The sequence below is a fragment of the Momordica charantia genome, assembly GCF_013281855.1.
Source record: "Momordica charantia cultivar OHB3-1 chromosome 5 unlocalized genomic scaffold, Mcharantia_2.0 BLBB01000005.1, whole genome shotgun sequence".
In the NCBI taxonomy this organism is placed as follows: Eukaryota; Viridiplantae; Streptophyta; class Magnoliopsida; order Cucurbitales; family Cucurbitaceae; genus Momordica; species Momordica charantia.
Window position 1 is genome coordinate 24,381,921 of NW_028275163.1, and position 18,617 is coordinate 24,400,537.

The 18,617-nt window shown below is 35.3% G+C and overlaps 3 protein-coding genes across 12 annotated transcripts; 1 reads left to right on the forward strand and 2 right to left on the reverse strand.

Moving 5' to 3' along the window:
• Positions 1 to 2,109: 2,109 nt before the first annotated feature.
• Positions 2,110 to 7,105, forward strand: LOC111014972 (glyoxal oxidase-related protein). 10 transcript variants are annotated; one of them, XM_088124099.1, is made up of 8 exons: positions 2,110 to 3,806; positions 4,001 to 4,166; positions 4,282 to 4,348; positions 4,468 to 4,537; positions 4,660 to 4,822; positions 5,113 to 5,398; positions 5,501 to 6,024; positions 6,118 to 7,105. In XM_088124099.1, the coding sequence occupies exons 1-2, from the start codon at positions 2,191 to 2,193 to the stop codon at positions 4,032 to 4,034; spliced, it is 1,650 nt and encodes a 549-aa protein (XP_087980225.1). In that variant the 5' UTR covers positions 2,110 to 2,190; the 3' UTR covers positions 4,035 to 4,166; positions 4,282 to 4,348; positions 4,468 to 4,537; positions 4,660 to 4,822; positions 5,113 to 5,398; positions 5,501 to 6,024; positions 6,118 to 7,105. The 10 variants fall into 10 exon arrangements, with proteins under 10 accessions (XP_087980225.1, XP_087980219.1, XP_087980221.1 ...); XM_088124093.1 differs by having other exon boundaries at positions 4,282 to 4,822; positions 6,118 to 6,657; positions 6,743 to 7,105; XM_088124095.1 differs by having other exon boundaries at positions 4,282 to 4,537.
• Positions 5,112 to 8,271, reverse strand: LOC111014971 (protein NRT1/ PTR FAMILY 5.6). Its single transcript, XM_022289853.2, has 4 exons — positions 7,977 to 8,271; positions 6,763 to 6,980; positions 6,127 to 6,674; positions 5,112 to 5,996 (listed from the first exon to the last, which is right to left on the reverse strand). Exons 1-4 carry the CDS (start codon positions 8,140 to 8,142, stop codon positions 5,123 to 5,125), a joined length of 1,806 nt encoding a protein of 601 aa, XP_022145545.1. The 5' UTR covers positions 8,143 to 8,271; the 3' UTR covers positions 5,112 to 5,122.
• A 3,675-nt stretch (positions 8,272 to 11,946) lies between these two features.
• On the reverse strand, positions 11,947 to 17,495 carry LOC111014970 (protein NRT1/ PTR FAMILY 5.6). The gene is made up of 4 exons (XM_022289851.2): positions 17,208 to 17,495; positions 14,224 to 14,441; positions 13,586 to 14,133; positions 11,947 to 13,055 (listed from the first exon to the last, which is right to left on the reverse strand). The coding sequence occupies exons 1-4, from the start codon at positions 17,377 to 17,379 to the stop codon at positions 12,173 to 12,175; spliced, it is 1,821 nt and encodes a 606-aa protein (XP_022145543.1). The 5' UTR covers positions 17,380 to 17,495; the 3' UTR covers positions 11,947 to 12,172.
• Positions 17,496 to 18,617: the final 1,122 nt, after the last annotated feature.

An 18,617-nucleotide genomic window follows, 5' to 3' on the forward strand; every position in this document is an offset into this window, starting at 1 on the left:
AACCCACACCCCCTTTCCGGTAATAACTTTTTATACCCAACAGTAAACCCTAACTATGGTCTACATAATGGAAAATTACCCCAACCAACATTAGCAAATTGAAAATGTCTTCTCTATTCAGTAGGATAACAATTTATAATAACATACATGATTGGTGAAGTTTGATAAAATAATAAAAAAAGAAGTTGAAATTACTTAGGGATCAAATTGAAGTTGAAAATTTTAGAACCACGAAGACCAACATATTAAAATTGAGCTTAAACTATATGGATAAAATTGAAACTACTAAAATGATAAGAAAACAAACTTGAATCATTAAATATCAAATTGATTGCTTATGCGCATTTCAAATAATCTTATGAAAAGACGTCGGCACAAATTTGAGGTATTTTGGGTGATAAAAAAATAAAACTACGCGAATTTTTATGCAAAAAAAAAGGAAAAAAGAATGGCAAGAGCATACAAATGTAGAGATGTAGAGTGTATTATTCTTTTGGGTGGTAGAAACGTAAAGTCACGGACTTGTACCTAAAGTGTGGACAATATCATACCACATTGAAGAGGTGGTATTGTGACTATATTATTTAATGGTTGCCTACTAAGTAATTCTATTTCTATTAGGTATTTAATCATAAGATTAAAAAAATTAACTAACCATAATTTTAGAAGTTGAATGATTTATTATAAACTTTTGAAGTATAAGATCTAAATAAGCATAAGATTAAAAATTTGAAAATGAAACTTATAATTTTAACTGTTATTTCATATAAAAAGCAAAGACTAATGATAAAACCTAGCTAATAATCTAATAGTAGAAGGTAATAGAAGGCGCTGGGACTGAGCCTAGTCTATGAAACTTTATTCTGAACGTAATAGCTGGTTTGAAAATCAAAATCAGACGTAATTAAATTTGATTATTAATTATGTTAATTATGTTCTGTTTTGCCCGTGTGCGTTCCCTACACTACAGAAACAGAAACCCTAATCTTAATCACTACCATAGGCTCATCCTCTGACACCCACCAGTCTCTTTTTAATGGTTTATCATTACAAATACGAAACGTTTTTTTTTTTCTAATTTTTAATTACTGCCTATTAATTACTTTCCTCATCATATCAACCATCAAATCAAATTCAATGAGGTCACGTGCATCGGACGACGGAACGTTTTTCGTCATCATGGGCCGGAAGAAAGAGGGGGATGCCTATACCAATGCTGGGCCGAAGCCCAACCGAGACGAACCGAGCGAAAATATGGGCTCTAGCTTTCCACATTCTCTCAAGGCCCAAATTTAAAAATATGGTAGGTCCATGTTACAACAAAAATTTCCATTTTCCTATATTTTCTGAGACTGCAATTAGTTTAAAAATCTGAAGTGGCAAAAATAGGTGACTTTATAGATGATTCTTGTAAGCGAGTGGGCGGCCGGCGGTGAGCGCCTTTATCCCGGAGAACAATGACCTTTATCAGAGAAAAAGCTTTGAACGATTCTGTTTTTAAAAAGCAATGTTGCATTTCACCGGTTCTCAAAGCATTGTGGAAAGAAGGGAAAAGACCAATAATCCCTCTATTTTATTTTTTTCATTAATCAAATAATTTCAAGAACCCGAGCTAGTTGACTATTCTAATAGCCCTACAGTATCTGGAAGAAAAAAAACTCGTAATGAAAATAACGACATTATATTTTCTACATAATTAGCTACCATATATTGGAAACAATGTATTTCTTGAACTGATTCGCTTTGGTTATACGATTCCAGTTAAAAAAGAACACAAAAAGTTGGTTGATTATATTTAATTAAACGAGTGCGTAAGTTTGAAGAGGAAGGGAAAATGATTGCGATTTGTGAAGAAGGTGGGGGGAGGGGAGGCCCAATACAGTTGTATGGCGGCTGGCCACACTTGCACGGATTTAGTTAAAAATCATAATTTATAATGGAATTTGTGTATTGTAGACCCCTTCTTCATGTGAATCATTTGCCCACTATCCTGTTTCTTCTTCTTCTTCTCCTTTTTTTTTTTGAAAAAATAAATTTACTCATAATTGATTTTTCAAAAATCACGATATTTAAAAGTCATTTTACAAACACGCCCTTACTTTAATCAATTAATCTCCACTTTGCAATTCCTTTTTTAAGCGCTGCTCACTCCTTACTTGCAGGTCCTACTGGTCTTTCTCATTCTCTCTAATGGATTTCCCTCTCTCTCTCTCCCTCTGCCTCTGGCTGTTTCTCCACTGCCTCTTCTCCATTATTTCCACACGTGCCGACCTACCCGGCACGTGGCAGCTGCTCGTACCCAACGCCGGCATTGCCTCCATGCACACCGCCGTCACGAGGTTCAACACCGTCGTCCTCTTAGACCGGACCAACATCGGCCCATCTCGCCATATGCTCCGGAAAGGCCATTGCCGCAACGATCGAAACGACGCCGTTCTCAAGCACGACTGCTACGCCCACTCCGTCGTCCTCGACCTTCAAACCAACCAAATTAGACCCTTAACGATCCTCACCGACACCTGGTGCTCCTCCGGTCAGTTCCTCCCCGACGGCACACTCCTCCACACCGGCGGCGATCTAGACGGCCTCAGAAAGTTCCGGAAATTTCAACCCTGCGAGCCCAACGGATCGTGTGATTGGGAAGAATTGTCGGTGCCGGAATTAGTAGATGGGAGATGGTACGCTACGAATCAAATTTTACCGGACGGTTCGGTGATAATCGTCGGCGGCAGGGGGGCCAACACCGTCGAGTATTACCCACCGAGGAAAAATGGCGCTGTAGCTTTCCCTTTCTTGGCCGACGTTGAGGACGGTCAAATGGATAATTTATACCCTTATGTCCATCTTCTTCCCAATGGGCATCTATTCATCTTCGCGAATAACAGAGCAGTGATGTACGATCACGAGGGAAACAAAATCGTGAGGGAATTTCCACCGTTGGATGGTGGGCCACGGAATTACCCATCGGCTGGCTCGTCGGTTATGCTGCCACTCCAAGGGGATCATTCAAGCGCCGTGATCCTGATTTGCGGAGGGGCGCAATACGGTGCGTTTATCGAGAGGAGCAGAGACACCCCTGCGCACGGCAGCTGTGGGAAAATCGAAGCCACCGGTTTGGAACCGGTTTGGGAATTGGAGGATATGCCGTTCGGCCGAATCATGGGGGATATGGTGATGCTTCCCACCGGCGATGTGGTTGTTATTAACGGAGCCCAAGCGGGGACTCAAGGATTCGAGCAGGCCTCGAGCCCCTGTTTGCATCCAGTTCTTTATCGGCCCGATCAACCGACCGGATTGCGGTTCATGACTCTCAACCCAGGGACCGTCCCCAGAATGTACCATTCCACGGCGAACCTGCTTCCGGATGGGAGAATCTTGATTGCCGGTAGTAATCCTCATTACTTCTATAAATTCAACGCTGAATTTCCGACGGAGTTGCGCATCGAAGCCTTCTGGCCCGAATATTTATCGGCCGACAGAGCGAATCTCCGTCCCGTTATTGAGCTGATTCCGGAGACGGTACGTTACGGCGCCGTTTTCGACGTGCTCGTGTCGGTTCAACTACCCGTAGTGGGGATCGTGGAAGTGAATCTGGCGAGTGCGCCTTTTGCCACGCATTCGTTTTCTCAAGGTCAGCGATTGGTCAAATTGGCCGTTACGGCGAGCATTCCCGACGGCGACGGCCGGTACCGAGTTGGGTGTACGGCTCCTACAAACGGGATGGTGGCCCCGCCCGGTTATTACATGGCCTTTGCAGTCAATCAGGGCGTGCCAAGTGTTGCTCGCTGGATACATCTATCGCCCCAGTAATTACTTAACGAATTCTTTTGTTTGTTTGTTTTCTTTCATTTTTAAATCTGGATGTGAAAATCGAATTATGCCATTGTCCATGTCAGTAAAAAAATCACGGCGGGAATGTAGGAAATAAAACGCACATAAGTTAATAAAAATATATATATATTTCAATGACGGTCAAGATTCGATTGTTTGTTATTAACAGACATTCGAAGTTTTTTTTTAAAGCCCGTACTTAACTTTCCACAAGTCTACAAGGATCTCTCTCTCAGCACAGCCATCACATCGCTGGCGGTCTCTAGCGATCCACGGCGGGCATATCCAGTGTCCTATGATTATTGGATTGGAGTGTTCTCTCCAGCCAATTTCAGGTTTATACTATTTATAAAGTTTACCTATGCCTATCTCATCTGCATTCGATTTCAATTAATTTATGAAATTCTGTTTATCATGTCTTGAATGGAAAATTCTGTTTATCTGTTTCAGTTCTTCCACCTGCCCTATGGAGAATCCAATAGTACATCCACCATTACTTTGTTCTGCACCTATCAAGGTCCATTCCACTTGTTTTTTAGTTTGTGTCTAATATCAATTCTGCTATCTTACACTTAATCGTTAAAATATCTCCTCTGTTGTTGTTTGGTGAATTCTGCTATATAATTGTTATGATAGATGTTGGATTTGGAGGCTAAATTATGATGAAGTTGTGTCTTCTGTGTATGAGTAGTAATCTCATGAAGAGGTAGAATGGATGGTTTTTTGATCAACTGATGAGAACTATATGCCTTTTGCCTGCTAGTTTTTTTGAAGTTATATATATTGCTTATTTTAATATGAAACCATTTTCTGACTTTTGTTTATAAGAAACGAAAAGAACTTCTCTCATTGGAACTTTGAAGAGTTGAAGGATTAAGCCAACAAAATACTCGTTGCAATCGTTGAACTTGCATACTGCAGAAGAGCATGATCTTTCCATCAACTTCTACATGCATATTGCTGATGATTGGACAAACAAATATATTTTCTGGTATTTTGCTTTTCTATACCTATCTCGTATTTCATTTTATTGTTGATTAAACTGTGATCTATTTTGTCGTGTGGAGGAGGAAACTAGTTAGGTCTTAGTTGGATAGCTATTGGTAGAGAACTAGGCGTTTTATTTCCAAACAAGTATCATTTGAATAATGGAAATTACATACATCTCGATTAATTAGCGCCATGACACCTAATTGTTTGTACAAACACAAAGAAAGAAGAAGAAAAACTTTCTGACTATTAAAGCTACTAAAACGCCACAGATTATATTTTATATTATAGGGAGTATTTTTCAAACTGCGTCTCTGCCCTTGTCATTGCCATCTCCATGGTAGCAGTGGGCCACCCTCGTCTTTTGCAGGGTTTTGTAAGAATACCGTCGAGCCAAGAACACATAAACACATAAATCAACTGCAACAATTGCTGCTATTAGCCAATAGAAATTGTCCAAACGGCCGCTGTTCAAATCTTCCCCAAACCAACTCTTCCCATTACTCTTTTTGGTGATCCGGTCCACTACTGTAATCAGCAAGCTGCTGATGAAATGGGCAGCCCCATTGACACTGAGGTAAAACGCTATCCCAAGGCTTCTCATGGAGTCAGGAACTTGGTCATAGAAATACTCCTGCAGCCCCACCAGAGCTAACCCATCTGCAATTCCGATGATCAGAAATTGTGGGGCCAACCAGAACACGCTCATCTCCGTGGATCCTTTTGTTGGGTTGTCTTTTATGACGTCAAGTCTCTTTCGCTCGACAAGGGCGGCGACCACCATCGACATCAAGGAGAAAACCATTCCAATTCCTATCCTTTGGAGGATGCTCATGCCCCTCACGTTGCCTGTGGTTCTTCGGAGGATCGGAACAATTAGCTTGTCGTAGATTGCGACAAAGACTATCATTCCGGCCGTGGCTACACAGAACATGGACGATGCGGGCATTATGAAACTTCTTCCGATTTTCCTGTCAAGAGTTAAACATTGTTTGACAAAGAATGTGGATGCTTGTGCCACGCAGATTCCAAATGGTAAAGAAGTCATCCAAATTGGGATCATATTCAAAATCAGCTTCAACTCCTCAACTCTAGTAATGGTTGCAAGTCTCCAAGCACTCTGTTTCCCACTTGAATTACCTGTCTCCTCCATGATCGCAGCTTTGTCCAAAAATCTGCCCATATGATTTAACTTTTAAGAAAGTAAGATTAAATGATTCAATTCAGTCACTTTAAGTCATCTTTTATCCACTCGAAAACTCACTCGTTATTTTTTTCAAACTTCAATCCTAATAGGCCACTTACTTGAGCTTTTGTGTATGGGACAAGAACCTCCCCTGAGAGTTGTCAGTGGATTGGTGTTCATAGAGGTGAGAAGGATGGGGAGGATAAGGCAAATTCCTGTTTCTGAAGGCAGCCACAAGAACCTGCAGAAGCGGAGTTAAAGGGCTTCCCAATGGTGCCCTGAACCGATAAACCGGCCTGCCAAGGAGGAAGATTGCAAGAGATATGGCCATCACCGATGTGAGAATCACACCGGAAACTCCCCAGCCCACATGGTCTTGCACAAACACTATTAATGTCACTCCAAATATGACGCCGGCACAAAGGCCAGAGTTCCACCAGTTGAAAAATGACATCTTTTGCTTTCTTTCTTCCTCGTGATCATCGTCGAACTGGTCGGCGCCGAAGCTCTCCAGGGAAGGCTTGTGCCCACCGGTCCGGACGGAGATGAAGTAGATGGCCGTGAAGAACAGAGCTTCATGAAGCTTTCTCGGCTGGTCGCACGTTATTTCAGCGCCACATGCCTTCAAGCTTGGTACCAGAGTGGACACTGTGAGCAGAGACAGCCCCTGTTTGCAAATAAAATGCTAAATAATTGTTAGATAAGTTTATTCACATGGTGGTGTTGAATTATTAGGAAAAGGGAAAAGGGGATACTAAGAGGTAGACGATTGTGGAAGCGAGGACAGTGGAGAAACGACCCAAATAAGCATCGGCCAAGAACCCACCAAGCAGAGGCGTCAAAGTGGTGACACCAGTCCAGTAATTCACATTTCTCGCTTCTGTTTTCAAGTCTTGGCGTATGACCTTCGTCAGATATATCACTAAGCTCGTCGCTATTCCATAGTAACTCAGCCTCTCACTGAATTCAATCGCTGCACCAAACAAAAGTTTAAAGCGGTGTGTTACGAGGTTAAGTCACCCATCAATCCAAAAGTTTAAAGCGGTGTATTACTGACATATCTTTAATAGTTCATTTTCTTCCACTTTTTGTCCGTAACCCATTGAACCGTAGCCTAGATTTATAAGCATGATTGAACTCGTCTGGTCCGTATTATTGCTTTCAAAAGTTTAAAACTTAATGTCATCGCCACATTAATTTTTACAGATTACACTTTTGTTTGAGTGTTTAGAAAAATATTCAAAGTTTATAATATTAATAATATGATGTGTACCAAATTCTAATCGGTAGTCATCCAAGATTCTTCTGAAAAAAAAAAGAGAGATAAAAAAAAAGACTTTTTGATGATATTTCTCTTCCTACGACATTTTTATACACTGCGTATGAATATTTCATGGCTTTAGAGAAAGATATGAGGTTTATTAGGCAATTAGTTCTATCAATTAATTATAGCACCCTCCTAAATCAGGAAACCCCCACCCAAAAAGAGAAAAAAAAACCTTCGTACAGTCGAAACAAAAAGGTACAATAAATCTTCGTACATCGCACTGTATTAGGTTTTAGTAAAGTTTAAAATGTCTAGATCTCAACTCTACATAAATATTGGAAAAATATTTTAAAAATCATGAATATGTGTGAAACTTATTTGTATCTGTTAATGAAACTATAATTCCAATTTTTTTTTACTAAGGAACTATAATTCCAATTCAATCAGATATAATTGACCTTTTTTATTCATCTTAAATATTAATAATAGTAATATTTATATGAAAATGCCTACTTAAAAATACAAAATGATGAGACTGAGACATATATAAATTTAGATGAAAATGGTTTAAATTAATTCATACGTTATAATATATATTTATATGAATATATTCCTATGAGAAAAAGGGTTACCTATAGCTTAGGAATTAAGTGGATTAATGTTGAATAAAAAAAAAGAAAAGAAAAGAAAATATTCGGTTACCGATGATGAAGAGGGAAGCTTTCCAAACGCCGGTGGATCCTCGGTGGGGAATTCTGCCCTTATGATCGACAGAAGAATCGTGAACCAAATAATTTTGATGATTTTGCCTTTTGTTTTTGTTTTTGGGCTGATCTGCCAATTCAGTTTGCTTCTCATCGGTTTTCATCTTCCCTCGGTGGTTAAGGAGAGATCACCATTAATACAAGAGAACAAAAAAAAGGGGTTTGCTTTTCTCTTTCGTTTTTGTTCTTTCTCTTTCTCTCTCTCTCTTCGATTTAGAGTGAGATAAAAGCGAGTGGAAATGAAGAGGGAGGACTGGCTTTGGACTTCCTTAAATTAGCTTTTTTGGATACTTTTAATTTATATTTTTTAAATTTTATTGTTTTACTCTTTTAACTTGCTCAGTCCACTCCTCCCAAATATGGGAGAGTGGTTAACCTTGTTTAACTTATACCCCTTGATAATAGGGGATTTTTTTTAAAAAAATATTGTTAGTATTTAAAATTATTATGAAAATAATGGTAATTCAAAACTTATTAAAAATAACGTTTTGTAAATATTTTTGTCACAAGGTTGTCCCTTTACCAAGTACAACAACTATAGGTAAGAGATGATTTAGATACGTAGCATTGTATGTCATCTCTTAAAGAGACAGTATACAGCTAGGTTGATTTAGTTAAAAGAAAAATTGGCATGTCGTCTCTAAGAGTCGATATATCCAAATGTAAATAATAATTTAAATGAACGGTATATGAGAATACAGTTTATGTGTGATGAAAGAAATAGAAATAAGACAATAAGTGCATTGGGCTTAATTAGGCGACGTTGGATTGAGAGTAAATTAGACTTTTTTCTAATCGTGCATGGCTTAAGCTTGGACTAACAAAATTTGCTATCGATAATTTGCATTTTTTTTCCGCTAGTATTGCAACTGCCCAATTAATTTTTCATTAGTACTAAAAAGGGTTTGGATTAATCGAAACATGAGAATATTTTAAAATATTGTTGCAACATTAATGAAGATAATGTGATTTTCCATTCCATCCGGATGAAGACGGACTCTCAATGGTGTGTTCGAACTTTGCAAAACAGGTTTGACGATCTTTCTGAGGTGGGATCTCAGTGGTGTGTTCGGACTTTGCAAACAGGTTTCACGATCTTTTCTGAGGTGGGATGTCTCTTCCACGACATTGGACGATGTTGTATTCTATTTGGTATGGTCAGTATTCTTTTTACTCCTCATGAGGGAAATGGTGCGACTCGCCAGATGGTCCAAATGGGGACTTCATTGGCGTTTGGATTGCGTATGGTTAGAAGATGGTCTAGTAAAAATTGTTAGGATTATTGATGATGCTTGTATTTAAAAAAAAAACTAATCAATTTGTAACGTACAAAAACTTTTTTTTCTTGTTGAAACATGTAACGTACAAAAACTTGATTGCTCAAAAAAAAAAAAAACTTATAGAAACTTGACTTACAAAATCACGTAAAGTGCATGATTGAACTTTATATCTATTTATTTTGTATGAGCACCCATTTGACATCTGTGTCAAATAAATAATTTTGTAAATTTGGACCCTTCAATATTGTATATCTCTATTCTCAAAGCAATCAATTTTTTAAGATTAGACATCCCATAAGAGAGGTTCAAGGATAACATGAAGTTGTAGTGTGAGCAAGAGAGTACTAATCATAATTTTTTGAGCAAAATATAGAAAAATTAAAGAAATGCAAAATTGAACAATCCGAACCCAACAATAGCTAGCGTTGTTTATTTAAGACAATTTCGTTTCCAAACAATTGTGTTTTAGGATAGGACGAATTTCGTTTCCAAACAATTGTGTTTTAGGATAGGACGAATTATCAACGTGTGAAAGTAACAGGTACTTCAATCACAAGACTCAATTAATAATGTTATTTAAAAAAATGTGAGAATAATCTTTTAATTTCAAACAGCAAAGAATTTTTTCGTATAAAGTTAGGGGCAACTTGAGATATGGCAAAAAAAATTAGGAAAATAAGCAAAATAGCAACAAGGTTTGGGTTTTTCAAATATAGCATTTTTTGGCAAAAAAACGGAGGCCCACATTATAAATTACAAATATACCCTGCAGGCCCGAACCAACAATAAATTACTTCTGATTGAGTTCTGATATACTAATGATTGACAGATATACTCCTGATATATATGTGATATATGTTTGATATACATATGGTATGAAATTGATTTACTTCTAATATAACTATGATATCTACTACTATAGGTGACATAGAATTGATTGACTTCTGATATACTATTGATTTACTTATGATATAACTATGATTGACAGATATACTCTTGATATAAATGTGATATATATTTCATATATATTTGATATGAAATTGATTTACTTCTGATATAACTACGATATATACTACTATAGGTGATATAGAACTGATTGACTTTTAATATACTATTGATTTACTTATGATATAACTATGATTGACAGATATACTCCTCATATATATGTGATATAAGTTTGATATACATATGATATGAAATTGATTTACTTCTGATATAACTATGATATCTACTACTAAAGGTGATATAGAACTGATTGACTTCTTATATACTATTGATTTACTTCTGATATAACTATAATTAACATATATACTCTTGATATATATGTGATATATGTTCGATATACATATGATATGAGATTGATTTACTTCTTATATAACTATGATATCTACCAATTATTTCGAACATATTACCTCTAATATATGTTTTATGATATACTAATATATGAAATAAATTTTTTTTAGATAAAAGCTATGGTACAAACACACAAAATGAAATAAAAAAACATTATCGAAAATGTTGATGTCGTTCGTCCCAAAAGACAACATAAACCAACGCCAAAACTGTTGTCTTTGGAAAAATGAAAAGCTTCAAAGATAGTATCTCCGAAAACACGACAATCACCAAGAACGAAGATTGATGTTTCAAGCTTTTACCTAAAGATTATACAAGAATGAAACTTACACTTTTCTAGACTGTTGGAACTTATGCTTATGAAACTTATGCTTCTTCTTTTATAGAATTTTAAGAATGACATTGTTAGTCTACTTTTGCTTTATGCTACTGGTTCGTTTTGATGTTTAAACCTTTAAATTTTTGGTTGAAGGACTTTGCTGCTGATTTGATATTGATGTTGATACCCAAGAATGACATTTAAACCTTTTAAGAATGACATTGTTGCTGCTTTCATTTTGATCTTTAAAACTTTAAATAAAACTTAATTGTACTATTGATATATGTACAATGTATACTTGATATATCACTGATATATTATTGATATACAGAAAAACTCTAAGTTTCTATTTACCTCTAATTTCTAATTGATTTCTCATTCACAGTAATTTCGAAAGTCACCATTGACATTCACATGCATGTTCCTTTTCAAGTTTTCTTTCTCATTTTCAGTAAGTATCAAATTTTTTTCTCATTTTACATGCATGTCAATACCTACTAATTTCTAATTGATCAAAAAAATATAAGACAAAGGGTTAAAGCAGGTAAAATAGTGATTTACTATTATACAACTGATATAGAACTGATTGACTTTTGATATACTATTGATTTACTTCTGATATACTAATGCTTTTAGATATACTCCTGATATATATGTGATATATGTTTGATATATAATAACGAAGCGATAACTGAAAAGGGTAATTTGGGAATACTGAAAATTTTAAAATCAGGATTTTCAACAAAATGCTATATCTGAAAATATAAAAAATGCATGCTATTTTGTTAAATATAGAAAACTTATATGCTACCCATTACAAATCCCCATAAAGTCATGTGTTTATACAAATGACACTGTCTCTCACGTAAAGTTGTGGTTGTTTAATTTTGTTAAAAATAAATTTATTCACAAAATCCAACAATATTAATGGGAATAGTACTCCGAGCCAAGACACATAAACACAAAAATAATTCGTTTCACTCCCATTTTTCAGACTTGTATATCATTATAAATTGGAGAATGGAAATATTTCATACATATCTCGATTAAATTAGCGACACGACACCTAATAGTTTGCAAATACACAAAGAAAGAAAAAGAAAAACCTTTCTGATAACTAAAGCTACGTACTAAAAAGCCACAGATTATTTTATATATATATATATATATAGGGAGTATTTTTCAAACGGTTGAACTTGCGTCTCTGCCCTTGTCGTTGCCGTCTCCGTCGTAGCAATCGGCCACCGTCGTCTTCTGCAGTGTTTTGTACGAATACCGCCGAGCCAAGAACACATAAACACATAAATTAACTGCCACAACTGCAGCTATTAGCCAATAGAAATTGTCCAAACGGCTGCTGTTCAAATCATCCCCAAACCAACTCTTGTCATTACTCTTTTTGGTGATCCGGTCCACTACTGTGATCAGCAAGCTGCTGACGAAATTGGCAGCCCCATTGACACTGAGGTACAGCGCTATCCCAATGCTTCTCATGGAGTCAGGAACTTGGTCATAGAAATACTCCTGCAGGCCCACCAGCGCAAACCCATCTGCAATTCCGATGATCAGAAATTGTGGGGCCAACCAGAACACGCTCATCTCCATGGATCCTTTTGTTGGGTTGTCTTTTACGACGTCAAGTCTCTTGCGCTCGACGACGGCGGCGACCGCCATCGACGTGAGGGAGAAAACCATTCCAATTCCTATCCTTTGGAGAATGCTTATGCCCCTCTCGTTGCCTGTGGTTTTCCGGAGGATTGGAACGATTACCTTGTCGTAGATTGCGACAGAGACGATCATGCCGGCCGCCGCCAAACAGAACATGGACGATGCGGGCATTATGAAACTGTTTCCGATTTTCCTGTCGAGAGTTAAACATTGTTTGATGAAGAATGTGGACGTTTGTGCCACGCAGATTCCGAATGGTAAAGATGTTATCCAAATTGGGATCATATTTAGAATCAGCTTCAGCTCCTCAACTCTAGTAACGGTTGCAAGTCTCCAAGCACTCTGTTTCCCACTTGAATTACCTGTCTCCTCAATGATCGCAGCTTTGTCCAAAAACCTGTACATTTTCAATATTTTATATAAGCCCAGATGATTTAATTTGTTTGAATAACGATATTTCAATTTAGTCTCTACAATTTGACAAAATTTCACTATTTTTTCTGAATTGTACTTGAGAACACACTTCTTCATTTTCATTCTGTTTGTTTTTTTTTTCTTTTTGTGATAACTGTGCTATGCTCTCCTATATCTAGAGACATCCACGCCTATCCAAGGTCCGAATTCGAGAAGCCTCAAGTGTTTTCGGTATTAAACTCACCAAAATGTTCTAATTTAAGACTTCTAAACTAGTATAACTAAGGGACTTCAAGACTTGCCAACTAAGCTGCTCTCGTAAGTTGTGCTTCCCCATATTTTTTTGCTCAACTATAGGACTTGATTGAAACTTTTAGGGCTGCGGAGACAAAATTGAAAAGCTTGATTGAAAATTTTAAGACCATAGTGACTAAATCAAAAGACCTGATTGAAATTTTTAAGACTATAGAGACAGAGATTGAAACACGGTGTGAGAGATGTCGGGGACCTTACTTGAGCTTCTTTGTGTGGGACAAGAGCCTCCCCTGAATGTTGTGAGTGGATTGGAGTTCATAGAGGTGAGAAGGATGGGGAGGATAAGGCAAATTCCTGTTTCTGAAGGCAGCCACAAGAACCTGCAGAAGCGGCGTTAAAGGGCTTCCCAATGGCGCCCTGAACCGATAAACCGGCCTGCCAAGGAGGAAGATTGCAAGAGATATGGCCATCACGGATGTGAGAATCGCACCGGACACTCCCCAGCCCACATGGTCTTGCACGTAAACGATTAATGTCACTCCAAGTATGACGCCGGCACAGAGGCCAGAGTTCCACCAGTTGAAAAACGACATCTTTTGCTTCCGTTCCTCGGCGTGATCGTCGTCGAACTGGTCAGCGCCGAAGCTCTCCAGAGAAGGCTTGTGCCCACCGGTCCCGACGGAGATGAAGTAGATGGCCGTGAAGAACAGAACTTCATGAATCTTTCTGGGCTGGTCGCACGTTATTTCAGCGCCACATGCCTTCAAGCTTGGCACCAGAGTGGACACTGTGAGCAGAGACAGCCCCTGTTTGTAAATAAAATGCCAAATCATTGTTAAATAATTTTAATTAACATGGTGCTCTTAAATTAATAAGAAAAGGAGAAAAGGGATTACCAGGAGGTAGACGATTGTGGAAGCGAGGACAGTGGAGAAACGGCCCAAATAAGCATCGGCCAAGAACCCACCAAGCAGAGGCATCAAAGTGGTGACACCAGTCCAGTAATTCACATTTCTCGCTGCTGTTTTCAAGTCCTGCCGTATCACTTTCGTCAGATATATCACTAAGCTCGTCGCTATGCCAAAGTAACTCAGCCTCTCACTGAACTCAATCGCTGCATAAAACAAACACAAATCAAATAAATTAAAAACAAACAATCAAACAGTGATGTCGTCTATTTTGGTCAGATCAACCTTTAATTTGACGAGTTAAATGGTAAATTTAAACATTCATAGATATCTTAAATGATAATATAGAGATCAGAACACTCTAATACCATGTTAAATTATGGATCAATACAAAAACTTAAGTGGGTGGGTTATGATAAATTTAATTATGGGTAGATGTTTTAGATTTTTTTTTTTTTTTTTTGACATAAATCTTAAGAGTTGATTGACTTACTGTTTTAGTCGGTAACACATTGAACCATGGCCTACGATTTATACGCATGATTGAACTCGTCTGGTCAGTATTATTGCTTTCAAAAGTTTAAAACTTTATGTCATGGCCACATTAACTTTTACATATTACACTTTTGTTTTGTGTGGTTAGAAAAGGATACAGGAGTTATAATATTAATAATATGATGTGTGCTAAATTCTAATCGGTACGTAGTCATCCAAGATTCTTTTGCTTCTGAAAGAGAAAAAGAGAGAGAAGAAAAGAACTTCTTGATGATATTTCTCTATCTCCACATAATTAAATAAATAAACCTCATATTTCATGACTTTTGAGACAGAGAAGAGGTTTATTGGGAAAATTTCCTAAAGGGAATTTTCCATGCCTCCTCCATTTAGGTTGTTTCATGGGTTTATTATCGTATAAATTGAAAAAAATATTTTTTTTTGTAAAGGAATTAAAAATATATTTTTAGAGTGTGTCAGTGTTTATTATTATACAAATATATACTATATTTTGTTTATCCAAATGTTTATAACTAAATTATTTTACTATATTCTACTTGCTCTCTCTTGTTTATTGATATATTATCTCTCTTGTTTCTTAATTTTTCATTCCTCTACCTTCAAACCAAATGTTTCCTTCTTTTTTTCATCGTTATTATTAAAAAAATTTTATGGATATCTTCCCTTTCTTCTCTGTTTATTTTCACCGTTATTGCACTTTCTTATCTTCCTTCCAACCAATAAAATTTATATTAGAATTTTTTATTTTATTTTATATCTTATTCTTTATTTTCATTTGCATATTTCTAAAATATGAAAGAATATTTGTTTATTTTATTTGTAATTTTATTTTTCAATAATCACAAATTGTTTTGTCACATTTAATTAATATTACAATCTGATTTTACTTGTTACATATCTTGTTATATTTATTTGAAACTTTATTTTCAAATAATTAAATAAATGTTTTGTCTCACTTTAAAATATTAGAATTAAAATTTACTTATTTAATATATACATGAATAAATCACACAAAAACAAAAGCTTAAGCCTAACAAAACTTTAAATGAAGGCAAACATATTTGTAAAAAAAAAAAAGACAACATTTCATTAAAAAGAAAATTAAAATGTGCCAATGATTAGAAATACAACTATTAATCAAGAAAGGATAATATTTGATATCATATTGGAACTTAAAAATAAGAAAATTTCACTTAGATTTTGATGAAGAGAGATGATATATGGTTATAAAATTGTCCAAATAGAGACTTTATTGGTTTCGAGGAATATAAGAAAGTGAAAAAACAGAGAGAATAAAAAGCGAAAAAGTGAAGAGATGTCTGCAAAAAAATTTAATAATAACAATGAAAATTTGAAAAAAGAAAAAGGAAAAAGAAGAACGAAAAATTCAAACAATAAAATCAAGAAAAATAAGAAATCAAGAGAAAGTAGAATGGGGTAAAGTAATTTAGTTATAAATATATGGACCCCCTGTAAAATTTGTTTCATTTGTATGTAGACCCACCTAAAAGTAATTTAGTTATAACTAGACACATGATTGATATGTATTACCCTGGTTCTAAAAATCCATCGACACGTCGATATTTCCATCAACATATCTATATTTTCATGTGTTCGACATCGACATGAGGGGTGAATCGACATTTTCATCGTAGTACAAGAAAATTGACAAAATATGAAAAATATCAACAAAATGTCACTAATATATATACAATATTAATATTAATAATTTTTAACTAATTTAAAAATGGAAAAAGGTTTATTTGTTAATTTAAATATTTTTTTAGGATTTTTTAATTTTTCTAATTTTTACATAAATATCCGACCTCGACATTTTATCGATATTTCCATGAGATTGAAACCTTTTCATTTTCACGGACATCGACAGTTAAAACCTTGTGTATTACTAATCAGGAGGTCTTAAATTAGAATTTTCTTCATTATGCATTTTTACTAAAAAAAAAAAAATAAATTGAGGTGGTATAGAAAATTTTGAAAATCTCCCGTTTATTAGGCAATTAGTTTTATTAATTAATTATGGCATCCTCCGAAATCCCACTAAAATAAATAAATAAATAAAATAACCACCCTCGTACAGTTGAAGCAAAAAGGGTACAATAAATCTTCGTACATCTCACTGTATTATGACGTTTTCGAGAACTCCATATGTAATAGGGTTAAAGCAAAGGAAGTGATATCATAAAATAAAGAGAACGAGATGCATCAAAAAGAAATAAAGAAATTATTAATTAACATGATTGGAAAACGAATAAAAGGCGAAAACTCTGTACTAAAACAAAAATATAGACAGATTATGCAGCGAGAAGAGAACCCAAAATTAAGAAGAAAGTGAATGAAGAGATTATATTCTGAAGAAAAGAAAAGCTTATATGATTGGTCGAACAAAAATTAATAAAAAAAGAAATGAAAAGAAAAAAGGGAAAATATTCAGTTACCGATGATGAAGAGAGAAGCTTTCCAGACGCCGGTGGAGGCTCGGAGGGGAATTCTGCCCTTGTGATCAACAGAAGAATCGTGAACCAAATCATGATTGTGATTATTATTATTATTATTATGGTGGATTTTGTTTTTGGGCTGATCTGTAAATTCTTCACGTTCGGTTTTCATTTTCCTGGGCGGTTAGGACCAATAATAAAGAGAAGAAAAGAAAAAGAAAAAAGGGGTTTGCTTTTAATTCTCTCTCTTCCTTAGAGTGAGATCAAAGTGGGAGTGGAGATGAAGACACAGGACTGCCTTTGGACTCCTTTAAATAGGGATCATGCACGCCCTTTGCCTTTGCTTTGACCCACTTGCATATTACAATTATTAGACTCTAAAAAAATTTGAAATTATTTATTCCAACATCACAGATTCATTCAAATATACCACTAAGTCGATAATGAATGCTTTAAACATTAATTTATGCATTTATCTTTCTTAGTTATCAAAAGTTTTATCCAAAATAAAAACATGTAATACTCATCTTGTTACGATTTATGTTATTGTTTTTTTTTTTTCTTCTCTTTTGGCCAAATAGAGTGTGTGAAATTGAATGAGACAACCACAAATGTCATTTTAGGAGGGAATAGTATTTAATATGCTTTTCTCATTTGGGGGCCATGCCGATGCCCGTATGTGAAGCCTTGGACTTTTGCTTAGTTTGGTAACCACCGCCCAAAAATTCCGAACAAAATATAGACCCACGCAAAAGATCCATCTCATATTTCATTTCACTATTATTCCAACTCTGAAATTGATTTTAAAATCAAATCAATTTTTAGGTTTAAATCTATTTTAGTCTCTATTTTTAAAAATAATAATCTATTTAGATTTATAAATTTTCAAAATGTTACTTCCATATTTATTTTTTCCTTTGAAGTCGGAAGTTCAAACTACTCCCATGTTTTAATTTATCACACAAAAATTAAATTAAAAAAAGAAAGTAAATATTACTCGTTGTGAAAATCAAATACTAATTAAATGCTTCTTGGACAACTACCTTAAAACGCTTTGAAGTATTATCAATTTTCTTTTTATCACGAGTATCAATATTTATGATGACTTTTGATGGATTAAAAGCATTAATGGCAAAAAGCCATACCAACTTGTCTTTGAACAAATATAAAATAAAATAAAATAAATATGTGTTTCGTAACAGATTTGGTAATTGAATCTCAATTTAAAAAAATGTTCAATGTGTCTTTAGTAGTATATTTGTAAACTATTGTAAACTAAATTTTAGTTTAACCTAAACTTATATTAATTAATTTATTAACGTTTATTTATGAATTTTGTATAATTGTTATTTTACAAGGTTATATAATTTAGAATACATTATATTTTACCTGTTTTAATTTTAACAAACA